General features: G+C 55.0%; 11 protein-coding genes across 11 annotated transcripts; 7 read left to right on the top strand and 4 right to left on the bottom strand.

The window, feature by feature from the left end:
• Window positions 1-55: 55 nt before the first annotated feature.
• Window positions 56-1742, bottom strand: V1518DRAFT_391781 (uncharacterized protein). The gene is made up of 2 exons (XM_066901767.1): window positions 1278-1742; window positions 56-1227 (listed from the first exon to the last, which is right to left on the bottom strand). The coding sequence occupies exons 1-2, from the start codon at window positions 1719-1721 to the stop codon at window positions 187-189; spliced, it is 1485 nt and encodes a 494-aa protein (XP_066760580.1). The 5' UTR covers window positions 1722-1742; the 3' UTR covers window positions 56-186.
• Window positions 1743-2059: 317 nt separating this feature from the next.
• Window positions 2060-4181, top strand: V1518DRAFT_413182 (citrate synthase-like protein). The gene is made up of 2 exons (XM_066903259.1): window positions 2060-2484; window positions 2537-4181. The coding sequence occupies exons 1-2, from the start codon at window positions 2107-2109 to the stop codon at window positions 4094-4096; spliced, it is 1938 nt and encodes a 645-aa protein (XP_066760579.1). The 5' UTR covers window positions 2060-2106; the 3' UTR covers window positions 4097-4181.
• A 122-nt stretch (window positions 4182-4303) lies between these two features.
• Window positions 4304-5475, top strand: V1518DRAFT_413181 (uncharacterized protein). Its single transcript, XM_066903258.1, has one exon. The coding sequence runs from the start codon at window positions 4598-4600 to the stop codon at window positions 5369-5371; it is 774 nt and encodes a 257-aa protein (XP_066760578.1). The 5' UTR covers window positions 4304-4597; the 3' UTR covers window positions 5372-5475.
• On the bottom strand, window positions 5398-6933 carry V1518DRAFT_195942 (uncharacterized protein). Its single transcript, XM_066900883.1, has 2 exons — window positions 5900-6933; window positions 5398-5847 (listed from the first exon to the last, which is right to left on the bottom strand). The coding sequence occupies exons 1-2, from the start codon at window positions 6814-6816 to the stop codon at window positions 5424-5426; spliced, it is 1341 nt and encodes a 446-aa protein (XP_066760577.1). The 5' UTR covers window positions 6817-6933; the 3' UTR covers window positions 5398-5423.
• A 619-nt stretch (window positions 6934-7552) lies between these two features.
• Window positions 7553-10670, top strand: V1518DRAFT_413179 (uncharacterized protein). The gene is made up of 3 exons (XM_066903257.1): window positions 7553-8009; window positions 8065-8387; window positions 8445-10670. The coding sequence occupies exons 1-3, from the start codon at window positions 7916-7918 to the stop codon at window positions 10455-10457; spliced, it is 2430 nt and encodes an 809-aa protein (XP_066760576.1). The 5' UTR covers window positions 7553-7915; the 3' UTR covers window positions 10458-10670.
• A 15-nt stretch (window positions 10671-10685) lies between these two features.
• V1518DRAFT_413176 (glycoside hydrolase superfamily) lies at window positions 10686-12222 on the top strand. Its single transcript, XM_066903256.1, has 4 exons — window positions 10686-10929; window positions 11026-11070; window positions 11156-11266; window positions 11324-12222. Exons 1-4 carry the CDS (start codon window positions 10858-10860, stop codon window positions 12020-12022), a joined length of 927 nt encoding a protein of 308 aa, XP_066760575.1. The 5' UTR covers window positions 10686-10857; the 3' UTR covers window positions 12023-12222.
• Window positions 12223-12260: 38 nt separating this feature from the next.
• On the top strand, window positions 12261-13337 carry V1518DRAFT_413174 (ubiquitin-conjugating enzyme/RWD-like protein). The gene has a single exon (XM_066903255.1). The coding sequence runs from the start codon at window positions 12366-12368 to the stop codon at window positions 13137-13139; it is 774 nt and encodes a 257-aa protein (XP_066760574.1). The 5' UTR covers window positions 12261-12365; the 3' UTR covers window positions 13140-13337.
• Window positions 13152-15801, bottom strand: V1518DRAFT_413172 (uncharacterized protein). Its single transcript, XM_066903254.1, has 2 exons — window positions 15346-15801; window positions 13152-15289 (listed from the first exon to the last, which is right to left on the bottom strand). Exons 1-2 carry the CDS (start codon window positions 15743-15745, stop codon window positions 13215-13217), a joined length of 2475 nt encoding a protein of 824 aa, XP_066760573.1. The 5' UTR covers window positions 15746-15801; the 3' UTR covers window positions 13152-13214.
• Window positions 15802-15933: 132 nt separating this feature from the next.
• On the top strand, window positions 15934-17247 carry V1518DRAFT_195546 (Mob1/phocein). The gene is made up of 7 exons (XM_066900882.1): window positions 15934-16106; window positions 16166-16452; window positions 16513-16606; window positions 16662-16789; window positions 16840-17003; window positions 17059-17133; window positions 17193-17247. Exons 1-7 carry the CDS (start codon window positions 16084-16086, stop codon window positions 17205-17207), a joined length of 786 nt encoding a protein of 261 aa, XP_066760572.1. The 5' UTR covers window positions 15934-16083; the 3' UTR covers window positions 17208-17247.
• Window positions 17226-17768, bottom strand: V1518DRAFT_413169 (uncharacterized protein). The gene is made up of 4 exons (XM_066903253.1): window positions 17685-17768; window positions 17587-17627; window positions 17342-17524; window positions 17226-17275 (listed from the first exon to the last, which is right to left on the bottom strand). Exons 1-4 carry the CDS (start codon window positions 17710-17712, stop codon window positions 17237-17239), a joined length of 291 nt encoding a protein of 96 aa, XP_066760571.1. The 5' UTR covers window positions 17713-17768; the 3' UTR covers window positions 17226-17236.
• V1518DRAFT_413166 (GLE1-like protein-domain-containing protein) lies at window positions 17748-20185 on the top strand. Its single transcript, XM_066903252.1, has 3 exons — window positions 17748-18094; window positions 18148-19121; window positions 19175-20185. The coding sequence occupies exons 1-3, from the start codon at window positions 17914-17916 to the stop codon at window positions 20000-20002; spliced, it is 1983 nt and encodes a 660-aa protein (XP_066760570.1). The 5' UTR covers window positions 17748-17913; the 3' UTR covers window positions 20003-20185.
• Window positions 20186-20217: the final 32 nt, after the last annotated feature.

Genomic DNA, 20217 nt, shown 5'->3' with positions numbered 1-20217 from the left:
TACGCAACTCCCCTGAACGCACGGATCACGCTGCGCCTCCTGAATAGTGGCTTGCATAAATTGGATGGCGCTCAGGGGTGCAGACCTCGGCTAATTTTTAGAATCGCCGCGGTCGGCTGACCTTCGCTTATTATTGTCTATCTGATATTACCAGCAATACAACGTGTCGCACTAACTCTAACATATCTACAATACACTAACAGGAGCACTGTAACCAATGGTTCCAAACGGATGGACACCCTCTGCGCGTTTGCCGAGCAAAGCGAGCGGAACAATGCCGGAGACATGCATGTCGGGACCGTAGACCTCCATAGGGATTTCGAGATCTTCACCACAGTTTTTGATCAAACGCAGACCCTCCTGCCAGTTAGGACCACCACGGCGTACAAAGACCTTGACACCATGAAGCTGTAGCTTCGCCTGGTAGTCCTTGAAAGCACGAATGATGCCCTTAAAGGTGGATCCAACCTGGGTGAAGTTGGCAATGCCACCGCCAATAAATAGAGTCTTGCCACCCTGAACAGGGGGGCCTCGGGTCATGAGATCGAGGACGGTCTTTGCATACTCGTACGTCTGCGTCTCTGAAGGCGCACCAGAGTACTCGCCGTAGTTTGCAATGTCATTCGCGTAACCAGCAGAGGCGATGGCATCGGCATACACGACAGAGGCACCACCGCCAGCGACAAGGGTCCAAACACGGCCAGCCGGGTTAAGCACCGTGAGCTTGAGCGAGGCACCAGTCTTCGAGTCCAGCTCGGCGATATAGGCCTCCTCCGGCGACATTTCACGACCAAACGGAGCGGGGAAAACCATTGGTGGACCAGCATCAATAGTGGTGGCAGCGGAAGCGGACGGCACCAGGCCGAGAGCTGCCGGCGAACGCGCCAGGGCCCACTTGGCACCGCACTCGAACTCGGCGGTCTGATCGAGCTTGGCTGCCAAGTCGAGATAATGAACCTCAGCGCCAGTAGCAGTGGGGATCACGACGAGAGGGTTGATCTCAAGGTAGGTGAACTGTAGATCAACGTACACGGCGTAGAGACGGTTAATGAAGTCAACGAGCGTCGCATGCTGCGCCTTCGGTACTTTAGAGAGGAGAGTAGACGCAATGACATCATTTGAAGGGTAAGACGATACAAGGTCAACAGGAATCAGAAGCTTCGAAGCCTTTGCGTCGACGTCACCAACATCAACACCGCCCTCGTGGTAGAAAAGGATCCAGTCCCCCTGAATAAATTAGTAAATAATCTATACCCAGCAACAGTAATAAAACATACCTCACGAACGGAGTTGATATTGATATAGTACTCTGTCTCCTGGGGGTGGGGCACGAAAGGTTCTACCAGGAATGTGCGCAAGTAGCCGGAGATGCCTTCGACGACGATGTCCTTAGCCGCACGCTTCGCGATCCAGTCGCGTGCCTGAGCCCAGGTGACATTAAGAGCAAGAAGACCGGACTTGCCGCGACGTTTGATCAATTGATCAGGCTTTGCGACGAAGCGGGCATTGGGTGCAGTAAGCCAGGGGTAAAGAGACTCAGCGCCATCGAGCACGGCGGCGACAGCCGCGGGAGAGTCGTCCGGGAAGACAAGCGAGGCGAGACGCGGCGCCGAGGCGGCAAACGTCGTGGACGCAGGAACCGCGGAGAACACGGGAGAGCGAGGGAGATAATAGGAAAGCAGAGCCTTGCCGTCGGCCTCGTGGATGGACTTTGCAGACATTTCGAGAGAGGGTGGTTGGGGATCAAGCGAGGAAGACGCCGAGTGTCGGGGCAGAGCGGCCCTTTTAAGGAGACGCGCTTGCTGGGGCGCGTCGCGCGGGGAAGCCACCGATGCCCGCACTGGCCTGGAATATACGCAGAAGCGTGCTGCAAGCTGCGCAGGCACAGCGTGCCCAGAACTACACCGTGCGTACTTGTCGGCCCGAGGTGTCCCTACGCGGCCCGATCGGGCCTAGCGCATCGTGTGCGGCGTGGTCTGCGCGGGGTCTGCTGCATGGGGCGCATTGTACGCGACACACCATAAAAGGCCGAGACTGCCCGCCTCGGCCTGTCCTGTCCGATCCCGAGCTGGCCTCATCCACCGATCTCTCTACCTGCGCTCCTCAATGGCCTCTGCCGACGCTAACATCACGCGCTTTGCGCCTCCTACCGCGCCTGCGTCACCGCAGCCCGCATACCAGCTCTTCCACAACAAGACTCGCGTCTTCGTATATGGCATGCAGCCGCGTGCTTGCCAAGGCATGTTGGACTTCGATTTCATCTGCAAGCGCACTACTCCCTCAGTGGCCGCGATCATTTATCCCTTTGGCGGACAGTTCGTCTCCAAGATGTACTGGGGTACCAAGGAGACCCTTCTTCCCGTCTACCAGTCAGTTGCACGTGCTTGCGAGAAGCACCCCGAGGTTGATGTCGTCGTCAACTTCGCCTCCTCTCGCTCGGTCTATTCATCTACCATGGAGCTTCTTGAGTGCCCGCAGATCCGAGTATGTTTGAATTGTACTCTTCGATCTTGGTTCAGTAATTAACAACTTGCAGACCATTGCGATCATTGCTGAAGGTGTCCCTGAGCGTCGCGCTCGCGAAATTCTCTTCAAGGCCAAGGAGAAGGGCGTCATTATCATCGGTCCGGCTACCGTTGGTGGCATCAAGCCTGGATGCTTCAAGATCGGCAACACTGGTGGTATGATGGACAACATCGTTGCTTCTAAGCTGTACCGACCTGGATCTGTTGGTTACGTCTCGAAGTCTGGCGGCATGTCCAATGAGCTCAACAACATTATCGCTCAGACGACTGACGGCGTCTACGAGGGTATTGCTATTGGTGGCGATCGTTACCCGGGAACTACATTCATTGATCATCTTCTCCGTTACGAGGCTGATCCAGAATGCAAGATCCTCCTTCTTCTTGGTGAAGTTGGTGGTGTGGAAGAGTACCGCGTGATCGAGGCCGTTAACCGTGGCCAGATCAAGAAGCCTATTGTCGCGTGGGCTATCGGTACTTGTGCGTCTATGTTTACCACGGAAGTGCAGTTTGGCCATGCAGGTTCGTTTGCCAACTCCAACCTCGAGACCGCGGCTGCCAAAAACGCTGCGATGAAGGCTGCGGGCTTCTACGTGCCGGACACGTTTGAAGATCTTCCTGAGGTGCTGGCCACTCTCTACAAGAGTCTCGTTAAGGTTGGCACAATTGTGCCCAAGCCTGAACCGGAGGCGCCAAAGATTCCGATCGACTACGCGTGGGCGCAGGAGCTTGGTCTCATTCGCAAGCCTGCCGCGTTCATCTCCACCATTTCCGACGACCGCGGTCAGGAGCTGCTTTACGCTGGAATGCCAATCACCGACGTTTTCAAGGAGAACATCGGTATTGGTGGTGTCATGTCCTTACTCTGGTTCCGTCGACGGTTGCCGGACTTCGCGTCAAAGTTCCTCGAAATGGTTCTTATGCTCACCGCCGATCATGGACCTGCTGTCTCTGGTGCCATGAACACTATCATCACCACACGTGCTGGCAAAGATCTCATTTCTGCGCTCGTCTCTGGTCTTCTTACCATTGGAGAACGTTTCGGCGGTGCCCTGGATGGCGCTGCTCAAGAGTTTACCTCTGCGTTTGACAAGGGTCTCTCGCCGCGTCAGTTTGTTGATACTATGCGTAAGCAGAACAAGCTGATTCCTGGTATCGGTCACAAGATTAAGTCGCGCAACAACCCCGATATGCGAGTTGAGCTTGTTAAGGAGTTCGCGCGCAAGAATTTCCCATCGACCAAGCTCTTGGACTACGCGCTGGCCGTGGAGAGTGTCACAACATCAAAGAAAGACAACTTAATTTTGAACGTTGACGGATGTGTCGCCGTGTGCTTCGTGGATCTTATCCGCCATTGCGGCGCCTTCACTCCTGAGGAAGCAGAAGACTACTTGCGCATGGGTGTTTTGAACGGCTTGTTTGTGCTCGGTCGCTCGATCGGTTTGATTGCGCACTACCTTGACCAGAAGCGCTTGAGAACCGGCTTGTACAGACATCCTTGGGACGACATCACGTACTTGCTTCCCACTGCAGACTCGCTGAGCGGGTCTAACCGTGTAGAGGTGAACTTGTAATTGCAATTCCTTCGCAGGCGATAGACATATTAGCAATTTTTGTGATTTTTCTGTATACTTAATTAAAAGGAGTATCCGTTCTATACGTGCTTGCTAGTGCTACCTGAAAATGTCGTCACGACAATTGCGGAGTTGCGCGCGAAGGAGAACCCAACTGGTCGGATTAAACTTTTTCCCCCCACGTTTAGGCGCCGCTGAAAAATGGGGGGCTTATGTGAGGAGAAGGCGAAGAGGTACTACATGCGGCTGTGAACATTTACTTCCATATAACGTTAGTGATGGCTGCAAACATACTAGCGCAAGAAGTTTGTCATAGTATCAGAGTATACGCTAGTTCAGAACTGGACTAGCCGCAACTCCAGTCGCTGTACCGCTCCCCCATTACTTTCTCAAGAGCTGGCCGCCCGGCTTCATTTATATCAGCGGCCGGTGCTGCCGTCCGCTGGTCGGCTTCTTGCTCGCAAACCGCTCGCTTCCCCGTGCTACACGTCTACGACAATCATGTCGAACACATATCTTGACACTCTGTTCGGTCTCAAGGGCAAGGTCGCCCTCATTACCGGGGGAAGCCGCGGCATCGGCAAAAATATGGCGCTCGCGCTCGCACAGGCGGGCGCGGACGTGATTCTCGTGCAGCGAAACGACAGCGACGCGGTCAAGAAAGAGATCGAGGCAGTCGGCCGCAAGGCATACATCGTCGTCGCCGAATTGAGCGATCGCGCGCAGATCGCGTCGGTCGTGCCGCAGGTCGAGAAGATGGGCCTTCAGATCGACATTCTGCTGAACTGCGCGGGCATCCAGAAGCGTCACCCCTCGACTGAGTTCCCGACTGAGGACTGGGACGCCGTGCTGCAGGTCAATCTGACCACGGTGTTCATCCTGTGCAGAGACGTCGGCAAGCATATTATCTCCGCCGGCCGCAAGGGCAAGATCATCAACGTGGCGAGCTTGCTCACTTTCCAGGGCGGTGTTACAGTGCCTGCTTACGCGGCCTCCAAGGGTGGTGTGGCCCAGCTCACAAAGGCGCTGTCTAACGAGTGGGTCTCCAAGGGTGTCAACGTGAACGCAATCGCGCCAGGATACATCGCGACCGACATGAACGAGGCACTCATCGCGGACCCGACCCGCTCGCGCCAGATCATGGAGCGCATCCCCGCGCAGCGATGGGGCTCCCCCGCAGATTTTGAGGGCGCGGCTGTATTCCTGGCTAGCAATGCCAGTCAGTACATCTCTGGTGAGATTATGCTGGTAGATGGTGGCTGGATGGCTCGTTAAAATGTTACATTCCTATAATTTTGTTCAATAGCACACGACGCATATTGGTGGTTTATGCTGGCGGAAGAAAAGATGCGAATAATACTGCCTGCACAAGGATCCAAGTAAGCATGTATCGAACAGCCCATGCGCCCTCATGCTTCTTAAAATCTGCTTTGCCGCGCCGTATAATGCCCTTGATAGTCAACGGATACCTAATGTTCTCGGAGGCATCATCAAGCGGCTCATCAGCATATATCCGCTGAGCAACGTGCCAGTACACAAGCGGCATGCACGTGCCAACGCGCGTGATGATCTGCACATGCCAGAAGAGGAGGGACATGACGAACATCAGCATCTGGATAATCACGTATGGCCGGAATCGCGGAACGTTGCGGTACCGCAGGAATGAACGCCAGAACAGAAACCAGGTTGGAAACGCGAAGAGAAAGTTTGGAATCTGCCATGTGCGCCAGTATTTCAAGAATCCGTTATTCCTGATTCAATTAGCTCTGTGCAATTACAGGGGAAAAAATGAAGTGAACTTACCAGTAGTGACTTTGCACGAAGCCAAATATAGATGGAATTGCGTTGTCGCACCATGGCCGGCCGGGACAGTACCGGTAATAGGCATACACCTGTCCGGACAAAAATCCGATGCCAATGAGCGATCCACCAATAATCACGCCCACTGACTTCTTCCATCGCTTCAATTGCACTGCCTCGTACAAGTCATTGAGAAAGATGATGCCCCACAACACGCCATTGCCTCGTAGACCACATGTTATTGCGAACGAGAGTCCTGCGAGGATGTGCTGGTTGATTTCCCGCAGGAAAATTCCCAAGAAGCCAAAAAATGCAAACAGTGTCTCAGCGTATCCGGCTGACATAAATACGCCTCCGGGGGAAATGATATATAATAACGCTGCCACGAGCGGGAAGTTGGCGCCCGAGACTGAACGACCAGAAGAAGCTTCTGTCTCCAGTGCGCGCAAGTCCTTCTCAATCTTCGTCGAAACGGCGTATAAAGTGATCACAGCAAGATAATGGCACGCGTGTGCAATAAGAATAGCCGCAATTGCATATGCGTAGAGGGAGCCGACCGGCTGGCCGACTTCGTCCACGGAGCTCGTCTCGTTCCACAGTAGCGCGATAATCGGCGCGACAATCCAATTGCCGACATACCGAATCGCGCCAGTCCATAGCCATCCAAACGCCCATTCCTGCTCATATACATACCCCCGCTGGGCAATGTGGATAAAGAACACGGTGTCCCATACAAGAAACCGGGGAAGCACGTAATTGACGATCTCGGGAACTTTGGGAGACACGAAGAGCAATTGCGATGAGGTGTCGTATTGCTGAAGGACGAGCTGTGGAATGACGAATATTATGGACTTGACCAGAATGAATGTAGAGGTCAGCAGTCGCAGGTCGCGCGACTGCGTTGGGCTGACGGTGAGCATCGCGTTGTGCTGTGGAGGAACAGCTTACTGCGGGACGTGGCGCTCAGCGCTCCCAATTTGCGAAGCTCTCCGGAAGCAGAGAGCAGTTCGGGTCGGCTGGCCACTTCTTCAACATCACTTCTTCAACAATCGTACAGAACAAGGATGACTGTCCTGACTTTGAAGTCTGACCATACCGTGCCATTTACTGAATTAGCTGCTTTGAACTGCCGCTGTGCCACAAATTAGGCTGCACATGGCTGGCATGAAGCAGTGCAGTAGTGCGACAGCGATCACGAAGCGCCGTACTGCACTACTGCAGTGCTGCAGCGTTGTCTGTCACGCACTCTCGCCATTAAATAATCCCTCTACTTCTCTGAACGGAGAGACCGAAATTGCCGCTGTGCACTGAGCGCTGCCACGTCGCTGGTTGGCTGCGTTCGGGCGCTGCGCCCCAGAATAGAAATTGACGCGTCCTGCGACGCGTCAAATGCGCGGCGCAATCAAATAGAGTTTCGACTTTCGCCGGCTCACGCGTCGGACGCGTGTGCGATCGTGCGAGTCGCGTGCCGACTAGCTGGCCAGCGAGCGCCACAGCGAGACAGGCACGTACAAAACCACCGTGGCACAAAAAATATCTGGACTGCTGCAAGACAACGTCGTGGCATGTCTGGGCGGCCGTCTGTGTGTGACTGCTGTCGAATAGCAAAACAGGGAGCCAAGTAGCGGTTTCACCCCTATTGTTCGGCCTACGAAGCGTTTCAGCAAACGCATCTTCCACTTATTCTTACGCCAGCAGAGAACCACATTGTAGAGAGCATTCGGTCTGGATATAGCCCCAGAAAGTCGTGGTAAACACGACAACTGGCAAGGACAGGGAGCAGGGGCCCAGTGCAGTGCATACGAGTTTCTGTTGTTGACGCCTTCCCGATCCACACAAGTCCCCCTGGCCCCAAGCCTATCTTTTTCGCAATTTTTACCCACTTCATTGTTCACCGACTCCACTCGCCACCGCTGCTGCTCTTACTTTGGACTCGCTCTCCAACCTTCCTGCACTACAGTTTTGGACATTGGCAATTTTTTGGAACCCAGTGAGCGCGCGCGTGCTACTTCTGTTATTATGTCCCATCAAAGCTCGTATTCGGCGTCCCGCCGTTCGGGGGGCTATTCGTGGGGAAACAGGACACACCATCCCTCAATCCCGGAAAACGAAGGTATTACACCCCGTCCACATGGCTAACAAGTATCAGCAAGGCTAAGTCTGTTTAGTTGTCGAGCCTGCCGCGCCCGCCGCGCCTGCCGCACCAGTTGAATTTCCACCGCAGCCTGAGCATGATTACGACAATTCCGCAGAAATGCTTGTCCAGTCCTGGATGAGCAACAATAATGGAGCGTCTTTTAAATCAGCGCCAAAGGCGCCAGTCACTGTATCATCCAGTGTTGCGTCTCAATCTGTAGCATCGACGGCGTCAGGATCGCGCAATAGTTCTAGCTGCCGCAAGATGTCAAAGGTCACTGAACAGCCCCCTGCTGTGAGCACCATGCAGTCACAGGCACGAGCTCAGGACCGATCTTCTGGCACCCTTGACAAGGTTAGTATTACTGCTGAGCTCCGATGCTTGAACTGCGTTTCTAAAGATACAACATAGAATGCCGTTCCGTTCTACCCTCCTCGTGAAGTGCGAGGATTTCAGGAGAGCCGAGCTAGCGTTCAGTACACGGATGACAGAACCGCAGCATACATCCGCGAACAAAAGCTACGAGCGATGGGAGTCTCGTCGCCTTTGCCGCAGGACAGATATTCGCCAAACCAGAACCAACTGCAGATGCCGTTCATGATGACACAGGACGTGAACGGTTCGCTGCTTCCCGCCATGGGCGATGGACTTGGCGGGCTGAATATCTACACATCCGTGCCGCAGAATAATACCAGCATGTTCTACCCTGCAACGCAGAGCATGCCGCGCACTAGCTCGTTGGCTATAGCGCCGCAGATGCAGCAATATGTGGCATCCCCTCCGCCTCAAGAGCTGTCATCGCCATCGTTCAGCTACGGCAGCGGGTCTGCGAAGTACACGCCGCAGTTCCAGTCACCGAACCCCAGTGAAATGGCATACTACACCGACAACTCGGACATCGTCCGACCGCCAAAGGAGAGCAAGCGGATTCCGATCATCGATCCCGAGAGTCAGACTTCTGTTGTGGTCTCTAACAGCTCTGATGTCTCCCGGTCACAGCGTTCGTCGCAGCGGCTATCATTCACACCGCTTGTGCAAAGCGGTATGGCGGCACGCGATCTCAATGCCGAGCAATTAGACGGCATCGTCAACCGACTCACAGCTAATGGGGCGGGCAATCGCGATTCTGAGGGTGGCAGCATGAATAGGTTTACAATGCACCTCATGAATATGAACGATGATGAGTCAGATTCTGTATGGTCAGATTCTGTCATCAAGGAGCAGCAACAGCAGATCATGGCGCAGGCGTCGGACATGACTACGGGATCTAAGAATGATGGCATCCAGAAGCTGCTTGCGGACGCACTGCGAGAGAGACTAACTCCATTGGAGAACTTTATGAGCATGCTCACCGATCAATTGAAAGTAGCACAGACTACCGACCACACTTCGGATGCCGACGACGAAGAAGACCCAGAGGACATGCGCGCGGAGGAGACACAACGGGCTTCGCGCGCATCATCTGTTGAACACAACACGACGTTTGAACAAGACAGCCGGCCAAGATCAAATTCCGCAGTACGGCTAGCAGTTGAACTGGGGGAGGCGCGGCGCGCACTGGAACGGTCGGAGGCGTACGTCGCTGACCTCACAGTGAAGCTCATGGAGAGCGAGAAAGCGGCAGCCATCGCAAACGCCAAGGCAGAAGCGTTTGAGGAAGAGATTCTCAAGCTACAGGCACATTCAGCGGAAGTGCAGACTCTGCATGACAAGGAACTACGCGATCAGCTGGCCGTAAATGAACAATCCCGAGAGCGAGAAAGCTTGTTTTTTGCGCGGGAGCAGAACATGCAGAAGGAGCAGATACTCATGCTCCAGGAGCAAGTCAAGCTGCTGAACGACAAGATGCGCATGATGGAAGAGGAGTCACAGCGGAATCTGGAGAAGATGAAGCAGAACGCGCTGCGCGCTGAACGCGAACGGGACGACGCGGTGAACTCGCGGACAACCGAGCTGTCGTTCGTCAAGACCCTTATTGATGCACGCATTGAGGAGCTAGACGAACAGGCGCGTCTGCTGAAGTCCTCAATAGATACTATCAGCTGGCATTCGGTGGAGGCTCTGTATACTACGAGCAATTCCACATTCCTGGCAAACCTTCGGTACGGCAGCGCATTAAGCCTGGTGTCTCCCGAATTCGTGGAAGTGCTGCTTGCGGGAAGCAATGCACTGGCACAGCGCGGAATTTCACCAAAGGAGCACCGACGGAAACTGAGCCGGCAAGTACTGTCCGAGAACGTGATGCCGCTGAACGAGCACAACACGAATGTACAGCAGTCGTCGGCACCATCCAGTCCGGTGCGACTTGGCGGCCTCAAGGACTTGCGCCTGAATCGGTCAAAGACGCTTACGGTTGGACGAATGCCTATGTACCCGCCTCGAGATGACTCGAAGCGGATGTCGTGGCGTGGTGCAGATGCATGAGTGGAGGATGATTTTGATTTTTGGGAGTGCTGGTTGAGCAAAAATTGTATGTACGGCTGGAGCCGCTAATGTGGAAGTCGAATTGGATGATCAAGCAGATGGGGATGCACGTGACATACACGGCTGTGAGCGGGACGTGACCTGACTGTCATCTTGAGCGTGTGACTGTGAGCCACAACCACAACTAAAAATACACCTGCCTGAAGTAGCCTAGTTTGCCGCCGAGAAGGGCACAGGCGCGTGTGAACGGCCCAAAGCGGCTTGAGGCGCCCTCAGTTGCCCTGCCTCAGTTTTGACGAGACACAACACAACTCGCTTCCACTCCGTCTCCGCTTCATCTTCCTCATTCTCCACCACCCTCCTCCACATCTCCAACCCCCCAGTCTATCGCAGCTCCATCATGCGCTTCTCGACCGTCGCCACTGCCGTCACGCTCCTCGCTGCCGCCGGCAACGCCGTCGCCATCGGCCAGGTGCGTTTTCAGACCCTCCGCTCCATTCCGGCGCTGTGCACCTTCTGGGTCTATCGTCGCTTGTCCCATTGTCTACTGACTTTTGCTCCCTTTTAGCTTGCGTTCGACCTCGGTGCCCAGGGCAACTCGGACGGCGTCTGCGTATGTTGCATTTGAGTGTTGTGCTGCACCTTTTCGATGGTGTAGACTCCCCCCTATTCCGCTCTGCTGACCGGATGTGACGTAGAAAACCACCGCCGATTACGTCGCAGACTTCGATACAATCTCCTCCTATTCTACGATCGTCCGAGTCTACGCCGCCTCAGACTGTGATACCCTTGAGAACATCGGCCCGGCTGTGAGTTGCTGTATTTACGACATGCTGCGTATCAAGTATACTAAGACAATGCCCTAGTTGGAAGAAACCGGCTTCCAGGCTTTCATCGGCGTCTGGCCCACCGACGACACTCACTACGCCGCCGAGAAGGCCGCGCTTTCTGCCTACCTCCCCACAATCGACCCCTCCAACATTCTCGCCATCACCGTCGGCTCGGAGGCGCTGTACCGCGGCGACCTTACTGCCGCGGAGCTCGCTACCAAGATCGACGAAATCCGAACTCTCGTCCAGGCTATCTCCGGCTACGAGAGCATGCCCGTCGGCACCGTCGACTCCTGGAACATCCTCGTCGACGGCAGCAACGTGGCCGCTATCGAGGCTTCCGACATTCTCTTCGCCAACGCCTTTTCTTACTGGCAGGGCCAGACCATGGCGAACTCGTCGCACTCGTTCTTCGATGACATCATGCAGGCACTGCAGGTCATCCAGACCTCCAAGGGCTCGACTGACATCGAGTTTTGGATCGGTGAGACCGGTTTCCCCACCGACGGTGGCAACTACGGCTCCTCTTACCCGTCTGTTGACAACGCTGCAGAGTTCTGGCAGGAGGCTATCTGCGGTATTCGCGGCTGGGGTGTCAACACTATCGTTTTCGAGGCCATCGATGAGGCGTGGAAGCCTGCTACCTCCGGCGTAGAAGGCGTCGAGAACCACTGGGGCGTGTGGGAGAGCGATTCCGTGTCGCCAAAGTACGATCTTACCTGCAGTTTTTCGTAATCGTTTCATAATCCCCGGTTTGGCGCATGTAGAAAAAATACCCTTGGAACTCGGACTACACTTTTATATAAAAGAGAAGGGTTTTAATGTCTCATAGTGAAAGTTAGCTGTTTGCACTGAACAAATAGAAATGGCGATGTAATCATTGTTGCTCTCTGCGAAATATAGGCAGCGTGTTTATGCATCGCCGATTACGGCTTAGCTTGGCATGCGACTCAGTTGCGCGCCAACGCGCCCAACACAGCGCTACGCCAACAACATACCTTCCCTCTGCTTCACAACTTTTTTCGCCTCCCGCCACCACTGCTTTTGTCCAAGGGCGTGATACCCATACACGCGCACCATGGCGTCAAGCACACGGCTACGGCACGATGTCGCTGCGCTGTTTAAGCCGCCTACGCCACACCCCGACATTGTGCTGCCGTCCTCAGGCCCAACCGAGCTCATGAGCATCACATTGCACCTACTCGGTCCCGCCAGCACGCCCTACGCGGGCGGGGCATGGAAACTAACGCTCACGATCCCCGCGAACTACCCTGCCGCGCCGCCGAAAGCGCACTTCGACACCAAGATCTTCCACCCAAACGTGGCTGTCGGCACTGGCGAAGTGTGCGTAGATACGCTCAAGCGCGACTGGACCCCGCAGACCGATCTTAGACATGTGCTGCTCGTCATCCGGTGCTTGCTGATCGAACCGAACCCGGAATCAGCGCTCAATGAGGAGGCAGGCAAGTTGTTGCTCGAGGACTACGCGGACTTTGAGCGCCGTGCGCGACTCATGACGGTCGTCCACGCTCTCAAGCGGGACGCCGTAGTCGCCGCGGCGGCCGCCGCGACTAGCGGTACGGACGAGTTCGACGATGGACAAGATCAATCACAGCAGCCACAGAACGACATTTACGACGACGGCGCATCTGCCAACCCCAAACAGGTATCGTCGCCATCGACGACAACCAACAAGAACGTGTTGCAAGAGCTGCAGCACCTCACGCAGCGTGGTGTCTCCCTCTCCCCGCAAAAGCAGTCCACGACTACGACAGCCTCCGGACCAACCTCCGCTTCAACTGGCAAGGTGGTTCCCAAAAGCAAAAAGAAAGTCGGCATGAAAAGACTATGATGGAGTTCATTGTTGACGTTGTATAATGCTTCAATAATATTCAATCAATTTACAATAACAAAAATACCATCGCCTCTATGTATATAACGAGAAATTGAGCGGCACCGAACTGCCTCGTCCGCTAGGGTACAGTTTCTGCTTACCTTCAAACTTCCGCGGCTTCGGCAGCTGGTCTTCAGGCTTGTACTTGTACTTCGTGTCGTTGATGTCGAGCCTCGAGCCGCCGTTGCTGCTCAGTGTGTACGAGGTGGAACTGAGATCGCGAATGTTCTTGTACGCGGACGCGGTCGACGTCGCCGGACGCCGGACACCAGAGCTCGACGGTCGCAGCGAGGATGTGCTGCTGCTCGGACTACTACTAGGTCCGGATGGTGGCGGCGGTGGTGGTGGTGGAAGTTTACCGTTCGGCGAGGTCGAAGGCGGTGGCGGAGGCGGTGGTGGTGGCAGGCCGAGACTACTTGACGAGCTGTGCGACATGTGACCCATATGCGACGGCGGTGGTGCCATTGACGGGATCGGCGGTGCCGCAGACAACGGTAACGAAGGTGATGGCGCATCAGGAAGAAGCATGCTCGTGACATGCATCGACGTCGGTCGTTCGTACACCTCGTCTTGCTCATTATCGTATTCGCCATCGGACTCGTCCGTGAACACAGACGGGTTGCTGCCACCATACGACGCGAAACTCGACGGCATCGGCGGCGGCGGTGGCGGTGGTGGTGGTGGAGCTGCCGATGACACCTCAAACTTCGGTATTGGCGGTGCGCTTGACATTGGCATGCGTGGTGGAGTCATCGACGGTACTGGAGGTGCACTCACTGAAGGGAGTGGAGGTGCGCTCATTGAGGGGATAGGTGGTGCACTCATCGATGGCAGAGGCGGCGCGCTCACCGACGGTAAAGGCGGTGCGCTAGCCGCCGGTGGTGGTGGCGGCGGTGCAGGCGGTGCGATAAAGCTTGACGCCGAGTCTGTCGATTTATGATGGCCATGTCTCTCGATCGAAGCCTTGAGACCCGCTGGGAAGAAATGTCCACTGTGTGCGTTGCCATGATTCACTGAAGGCGGCGCATTACCGCGCTCCTCGATCGATGCCTTCAATGCTGACGGGAATACAGGCGGTGGAGGTGGATCTGAGCCCGCCCCATGGTTTGCCGATGGCGGCGCATTGCCGCGCGCTTCTATCGATGCCTTTAGCGATGCGGGGAGCATAGGAGCCGGCGGTGGTGCTGATCCAGACGAGGATGAAGATGACATAAGGAACGGGGGTGGTGGTGGCGGTACCGGGATATCTGACGAGGAGGAATGAGATGGTGCAGCCGGTGCAGCCATTGAAGGAGGAGGTGGTGGTGGTGGCGGAGCACTAGAAGGCATTGGAGGCGGCACAGGGGGTCCATTTGTTGGCATGGGTGGAGCGCCGGTGGATGAACTAGCTCGCGCACGAGATGGCTCATAAGAAGGACGAGAGGATGGTGCAGAAGGAGCAGCAGAGCTTGGCGCACCGCTAAACATTGGTGGCTGTGGAGGTGGCGGCGGGATATATCCGGAAGAGGTCACTGCTGGAGCACTGCTGCTGTTGTTGCCACTAAAACTCGTAGGAAGTGGTGGTGCAGGCGGAGGCGTCGAGGATGATGAGGACGGAGTCGCCGTGGTACTACTGAACGGGAACGGCGGAGGTGGTGGTGCCGCTGCCAAAGGCACTGGTGGAGCCGACATGGAAGGAATAGGAGGTGCAGACGTGTTTGGCCGCGATGGTGACGGACGCGTTGCGGGTGCCCGTGGTGCCGACGACTGCGCGTTGAATGACGGCGGAAGAGGAGGTGCAGGTGGTGCAGATGACGACGGTAGCGGGGGTGCCGGTGGTACACCACCGCCGAATGATGGCGGTAATGGTGGTGCGGGAGGAGTTGCTGATGACAGGAAAGGTGGTGCAGGAGGAGCTGACGATGACGGAACAGGCGGGGGAGGAGGGGCACTCTGACCAGGTATGGGCGGTGCTGACGAGGGGATGGGCGGCGCCACTGATGACGGGATAGGCGGAGGGGCCGTCATAGACGATGTGGATGAAGTGGCCTTGTGGTGTCCCGGTGGTCTCCTGCCTGGGATAGAGGGCTGCTGTGGACGTGGTGGGTCAGGAACCGCCGAGTGTTGAGCTGCAAGCTTCGTTAGTCGTCGGTTACTGAGATCAAGACGCGTAATGAACGCTTACCGCCAGTCTCTATACCGCCGCCGCGGCTTCTGAGTTTGGGCATGCCACCAGCAAACAGGCCAGCTAGTTGGGGCATACCCCCGCCCATAGACATACCAGGCGGTACGCTTGCTGACTCTTCATCGTCCCAAGAGCTGTTTGATCTGGGTCGACCGGAGGGAATCGACGGTGCAGAAGGTGGTACAGCCAATGTCGGCACGGAAGACTGACCGTTGCCGCCAACGACGCCGCCAGACACCTGTGGAGCACTTCGATCGTTGGTGGTTGCCTTCTTGAGACGAGTACCCCGCTGGATCTCGCCCAGAAGCGCAGATCTGCCGCCGGCAGGAGCGGCGGCTCGCGGTGCAGGCAGACCGCTCATTGGTGGAGGTGGCGGCGGTGGTGGCGGAGGGCCGGCCATTGTGGAGAAGGAAGGCGGATAGGAGCAGTGACAACAACTGCGAGAGGAGGGGGATGGCTGTGTAGAGCTCAACGACAATGATCAAGTCGTCGTCGCAGCGGCTGAGTCAGGGCTAGGGCATCATGTGATCCACTGTGACTGCAACGTGAAACGTGAGCCACGCGCTCTGCGCCAACGCCCAAAACACACGAACGTTCGTGGTCCATATTTCCCCGTCTAGATCGCCGTCCACCGTCCCCAGTCCCAGCCCCCCCTCGCTCTCGACCATCCACGCGAACCGATCGCGACGTTGTCGCGTCGCGCGCGGCCCGTATTTGTTTGCTGGTGCACACACGACAATGTCCTTCTTCAACAACTTTGGGTACATTTCCGCGCGTCGAACTGCCCTGAATCGCGCACGCTAACCACCCCCAATTGTAGCCGCGGTTTCGGCCGGTCGTCCCGGAAGAAGCAGCAACAGCAGCAACAGCAGCAGACACCACAGCCTTCGGTCCCCGGGCCGCCGCAGGCATTGCTGCGCGGATCCTCCGGCACATCCGCTGCTTCCTCTAGCAGCGTGTCCTCGTCCGGCCACCACCATCCGCCGGTGCCGAAACCGCTTTTTCTCGCACAACCATTCGTGCGTACTGCGCTCGTTAAGGGGAGCTTTAAAACCATAGTCGTTCTGCCGAAATATGTTGAGCCTGGCGAATGGTTTGCCCTAAATGGTGTGTCTCGTGAACTCCTTCCCCCTGCTCCGGTCACGTACTGACGTGCCCGCCTTTCAGCCTTTGAGTTTTTTACATACCTGAATATGGTTTACGGCATTTTATCCGAGTTCTGCACTCCCAAGACGTGCCCTTCGATGAGTGCGGGTCCAGGGCTAGTATTCCCCCTTACCAATATTTCAGGGTATTCGCTGACAGTGCGATCTTAGCATCGACTACACTTGGCTCGACATGTCGAAGAAGCAGATGCGTCTACCCGCGTCAACATACATTGACTACGTCCTCACATGGACCAGCAACAAGCTCAGCGACCAGACCTTGTTCCCGACTAAAGCTGGTATGTCTTCATCCTTGTCTGCACACATCATGTGCGCTAACGTTGCTCAGGCGTTCCGTTCCCCGCGTCCTTCCCATCGACTCTCCAGAGTATATTCAAACAAATGTTCCGTATTTTTGCTCACATCTATTACAACCATTTTGAAATTATTGTGCACTTGAGCTTCGAGGCACATTGGAACTCCTTTTTTGCTCACTTCATAAGCTTTTCCAAGGTACGAATTGCCAGCGGGTCATGAGTGGTTAGGCTTCAGCTAACTTGGCGCGTAGGAATTTGATTTGCTAGACCGGCGCGACACAGAACCCCTGCGCGAGCTTATCGAATCCTTCGAAGCTCAGGGAAAGGTATGATGGACACACAATGCAATCTATAAATGTACACAACTATTTTTACATATACAAAGTTTGGTCGTTCCTGACCCCCCCCCCCTTCCCACCCCTACTCTCGCTACCGCCGCCGCGTCTCGTGTAGTTGCTGGCCACGAACCTATGATCCCGGTTAGCAACACGGTAGGCCGAGAAAACATGAGAGTCGTAAGCATTGTGTACATGCCTTGTCCCAGTCGATGGCCTCATCCATGGTATTGTCAACCAGTCCGCATAGCACGACGCTCTCGCCACGCACGAGGTACAGTCCGAGATCCATGATCTCGGTCGGCGCATCTGGCGTGACTACCCGCTCTTGTGTGTGTTCGAGAATTAGATTGGTTGTCTGATCATAGCCTTGTAGCATGCCCTATCGTTATTTAGTCTTCCTCTGTCGAGTTGACTCCGCTGTTGTCGAACAGAGAGACCTACAGTAAATAGTCGACCGTCCGCGGTTATGACAAGAACGGTCTCTGCCGGCTGGTTAGTCTTCTCCTGTGATCCATGTATGCTAGACCACAGACACGTACTTCCGACATACTGGCCAAGCGTGGACATAGTTGTGCCGCTGTGGATGGGGGTGGTCCCGATCTGCTGTCGGAGGTGACAGTCTGGGATTTCTGTAAACTTCCCATAGACGCGCTCGTAACTCAGTTCCCCAATTTTTGGCAGCCTCTCTTCAACTCCACCACCTTCCTTGCTTCTGTTCTCTCGCCATGGCCCTATAGGGCCACTTTACGGACTCATATCCTCATAACCATGGTTGTTTTTTCGTTCAATAGCACGTACGAGAGTACGTTGGCAGACGGCAGACAGGCAGCTCCCAACAGCGCAATGCAGGCTGAGGCAGAATATCTACATTCTCTCGAAGACGAGCTGCAAATCGAGATCGAGCGCCTCTCTGAGCACCTACCAAAGATCGAACTTTCTGACACAACCGGTATGTTCACTTATGATATACTTACTGCAATGCTAAACCGCTAACAAGCTCAGGCATCGCCCGCATACAGTTGTCTTCCCACCATGATCGCAACAAAGTCGATCCATTTGAGCGTTCGCGGAATCGCATGAGCATGCTAAATTCCATTATCGAGAACTGGAATGCTGTGCAATCGAAGCTTGCCGACGAATCCATCTCACTCGACGAGAGCTATGTCGCGAGACAGCGCCGGATCAATCTGGAATCGTACCGCGACCATGACTCCAACGTGCGATACATGAGCGCGCGCTCAAAAAATATGTGGCGAAGGATTTCAGACGTTGTTGTCGAAGAGCGGGAACATACTCTCGCGAAGAAGATGAAGGACGATGAAGCCCAGATTCGTCGCAAGCTACGAGAGAATGCCGATAAGGAGCGGCTGAAGATGGAGCGTCAGGAGAAATTGCGAGAGGAACAGGAGCGCATATCCAAGAATGATTTAGAAATGGAGCGGCTGCAAAAGGAGCTATTGCAGTTGAAACAACAGGAGAAAGAGCGGCTAGCTAAGGAAGCCGAGGACAAGGAGCGACTGGAACGCGAACGACAAGCTGCTGCCGAACTGGCAGAGGAGAAACGGCAGCTCGAGCTCAAGTTACGAGCAGAACACGAGCGTCACCAACAACTACAACTGGAGCAAGAACGACGCGAGACGGAGCGGAAGGAACAGGAGGCCGAGCAGAAGACACAGCATATAGAGCAGGCGCAGCGAGACGCACAGGAGAGGGCCACGGCGGACCGACTGGAGCAGGAAAGACTACAGGTGGAAAAGGCGATGCTAGAGCGGCAGAAGGAGGAGACTCGGCTGAAAGAGCGTCTATTGCATGAACAGCAACTCAAGCAAGATCGAGAGCGCCTAAAGGAGCAGGCGGAATACGAGCAAGAGCAAGCGGCAAAACCAGTGCAGAGGCCACTTTCGACCACTGTTGCTTCGGGAGTTGTGCTCGACGAAGCTAAGGCGGAATACGACTACTACCATCAAATCATCTTGGTAAGTGAAGCTACGGCTCTCTCGGCTATTCCGAACATATTCTAACATTGCAGGTGCTGAAATCGGATGTGAATGCTGTTGTTGCCGCCGACAAGCAACTCAAGTCATATTGCTCTACCGCCAAGCGAAAGATAAGGCCAAAGCTTGGACAACTCACCAACAGTACTCAGCAGATCCTGCGCGTTCTTGACGATCTATCAAGGGTGCTGTTAGAAGCTCAGAACACGTCGGAAATTTGCTACGTTTGGTTACTCAACTTTTTGTGCAAGAGCGTCGTGCAGCAGGCAGAGACGGAGACCACAGTTTCTCCGCAGAGCGCCTATCCGCTAGGCACTCTGGCGATGTTCATCACGTCGAAGCATCCTCTCCTTAGAGAACTAATCATGGCACGTATAATCAAGAAGTGCCCTTATATCATTGGCTACTGGTGCCCGATCGATACTGAGCAAGGCCGAAAGCGTATGGGGTACCGCAGGATCGACGAGAAGTGGGAAGACGATGCAATGTACAGTGAGCGAATGGCTGGCATCGCATCGGTATGGGGAGTCATGACCCAGATCGGATTTAGTCTCAAATCTGGCACTAGGCATCCGTACCCGATATCACATTCGTGGACGTTCGCGACGCGCACACTTAATATCCCTACAGAAGCGCTCACCAACACGCATTTTACCGTCGTTGCAGCCTGGTGGGATCTCACTTCGCGACGATTTTTAACAGCCTATGGCCGTGTTGGAGAACGTATTCTTGAAACAATGTCCGACTCATGGACACAGTCCGTGAGCAGCAAGCGGTACCCTGCGGCGGCGCGGCTGCGGATCCTCGGCGAGCAGTGGAAGAAGACGGGTGTTACCGGCATGGAGCGACCTGTGGAGCCGTAAAAACGCCCGTCTATGGTATAATTGTGATCGTCTGTTGTTCATATGTAGTTTTCACCGCCAGATGAGAGGAATATAAATAGCGTAACGTTCAACAAAGGATTTCATCGAAACAGGAATCTGTTGGGTGCGAAGAGTTAACAACGAGGCAGTACAAGACCCAATATAATGACATGACATAACTTGCGTTGAGCGTTCTGGTTTCAAGCTATCGTAAT

The sequence above is a fragment of the Limtongia smithiae genome (assembly GCF_038497785.1).
Source record: "Limtongia smithiae strain NRRL Y-17922 unplaced genomic scaffold V1518scaffold_3, whole genome shotgun sequence".
In the NCBI taxonomy this organism is placed as follows: Eukaryota; Fungi; Ascomycota; class Lipomycetes; order Lipomycetales; family Lipomycetaceae; genus Limtongia; species Limtongia smithiae.
The sequence above is the reverse complement of the archived record's forward strand: the minus strand, read 5'-3'. Positions and strand labels throughout refer to the sequence as shown.

Excerpts from the sequence above, each read along its gene's own strand:
- V1518DRAFT_391781 (XM_066901767.1), bottom strand. The coding sequence starts at position 1,721 with ATGTCTGCAAAGTCCATCCACGAGGCCGACGGCAAGGCTCTGCTTTCC. Across the intron at positions 1,228-1,277 it reads ATATCAACTCCGTTCGTGAG|GGGGACTGGATCCTTTTCTA; the intron begins GTATGTTTTATT and ends TAATTTATTCAG.
- V1518DRAFT_413182 (XM_066903259.1), top strand. The coding sequence starts at position 2,107 with ATGGCCTCTGCCGACGCTAACATCACGCGCTTTGCGCCTCCTACCGCG. Across the intron at positions 2,485-2,536 it reads TTGAGTGCCCGCAGATCCGA|ACCATTGCGATCATTGCTGA; the intron begins GTATGTTTGAAT and ends AACAACTTGCAG.
- V1518DRAFT_413181 (XM_066903258.1), top strand. The coding sequence starts at position 4,598 with ATGTCGAACACATATCTTGACACTCTGTTCGGTCTCAAGGGCAAGGTC.
- V1518DRAFT_195942 (XM_066900883.1), bottom strand. The coding sequence starts at position 6,816 with ATGCTCACCGTCAGCCCAACGCAGTCGCGCGACCTGCGACTGCTGACC. Across the intron at positions 5,848-5,899 it reads TTCGTGCAAAGTCACTACTG|GAATAACGGATTCTTGAAAT; the intron begins GTAAGTTCACTT and ends TAATTGAATCAG.
- V1518DRAFT_413179 (XM_066903257.1), top strand. The coding sequence starts at position 7,916 with ATGTCCCATCAAAGCTCGTATTCGGCGTCCCGCCGTTCGGGGGGCTAT. Across the intron at positions 8,010-8,064 it reads CTCAATCCCGGAAAACGAAG|TTGTCGAGCCTGCCGCGCCC; the intron begins GTATTACACCCC and ends AAGTCTGTTTAG. Across the intron at positions 8,388-8,444 it reads CTTCTGGCACCCTTGACAAG|AATGCCGTTCCGTTCTACCC; the intron begins GTTAGTATTACT and ends GATACAACATAG.
- V1518DRAFT_413176 (XM_066903256.1), top strand. The coding sequence starts at position 10,858 with ATGCGCTTCTCGACCGTCGCCACTGCCGTCACGCTCCTCGCTGCCGCC. Across the intron at positions 10,930-11,025 it reads ACGCCGTCGCCATCGGCCAG|CTTGCGTTCGACCTCGGTGC; the intron begins GTGCGTTTTCAG and ends GCTCCCTTTTAG. Across the intron at positions 11,267-11,323 it reads TTGAGAACATCGGCCCGGCT|TTGGAAGAAACCGGCTTCCA; the intron begins GTGAGTTGCTGT and ends ACAATGCCCTAG.
- V1518DRAFT_413174 (XM_066903255.1), top strand. The coding sequence starts at position 12,366 with ATGGCGTCAAGCACACGGCTACGGCACGATGTCGCTGCGCTGTTTAAG.
- V1518DRAFT_413172 (XM_066903254.1), bottom strand. The coding sequence starts at position 15,745 with ATGGCCGGCCCTCCGCCACCACCGCCGCCACCTCCACCAATGAGCGGT. Across the intron at positions 15,290-15,345 it reads CGGCGGTATAGAGACTGGCG|CTCAACACTCGGCGGTTCCT; the intron begins GTAAGCGTTCAT and ends CGAAGCTTGCAG.
- V1518DRAFT_195546 (XM_066900882.1), top strand. The coding sequence starts at position 16,084 with ATGTCCTTCTTCAACAACTTTGG. Across the intron at positions 16,107-16,165 it reads TCCTTCTTCAACAACTTTGG|CCGCGGTTTCGGCCGGTCGT; the intron begins GTACATTTCCGC and ends CCCCAATTGTAG. Across the intron at positions 16,790-16,839 it reads CTTGTTCCCGACTAAAGCTG|GCGTTCCGTTCCCCGCGTCC; the intron begins GTATGTCTTCAT and ends AACGTTGCTCAG.
- V1518DRAFT_413169 (XM_066903253.1), bottom strand. The coding sequence starts at position 17,712 with ATGTCCACGCTTGGCCAGTATGTCGGAA. Across the intron at positions 17,525-17,586 it reads CGGACGGTCGACTATTTACT|GGCATGCTACAAGGCTATGA; the intron begins GTAGGTCTCTCT and ends AAATAACGATAG. Across the intron at positions 17,276-17,341 it reads AGGCCATCGACTGGGACAAG|GTTCGTGGCCAGCAACTACA; the intron begins GCATGTACACAA and ends CCGGGATCATAG.
- V1518DRAFT_413166 (XM_066903252.1), top strand. The coding sequence starts at position 17,914 with ATGGTTGTTTTTTCGTTCAATAGCACGTACGAGAGTACGTTGGCAGAC. Across the intron at positions 18,095-18,147 it reads CGAACTTTCTGACACAACCG|GCATCGCCCGCATACAGTTG; the intron begins GTATGTTCACTT and ends TAACAAGCTCAG. Across the intron at positions 19,122-19,174 it reads ACTACCATCAAATCATCTTG|GTGCTGAAATCGGATGTGAA; the intron begins GTAAGTGAAGCT and ends CTAACATTGCAG.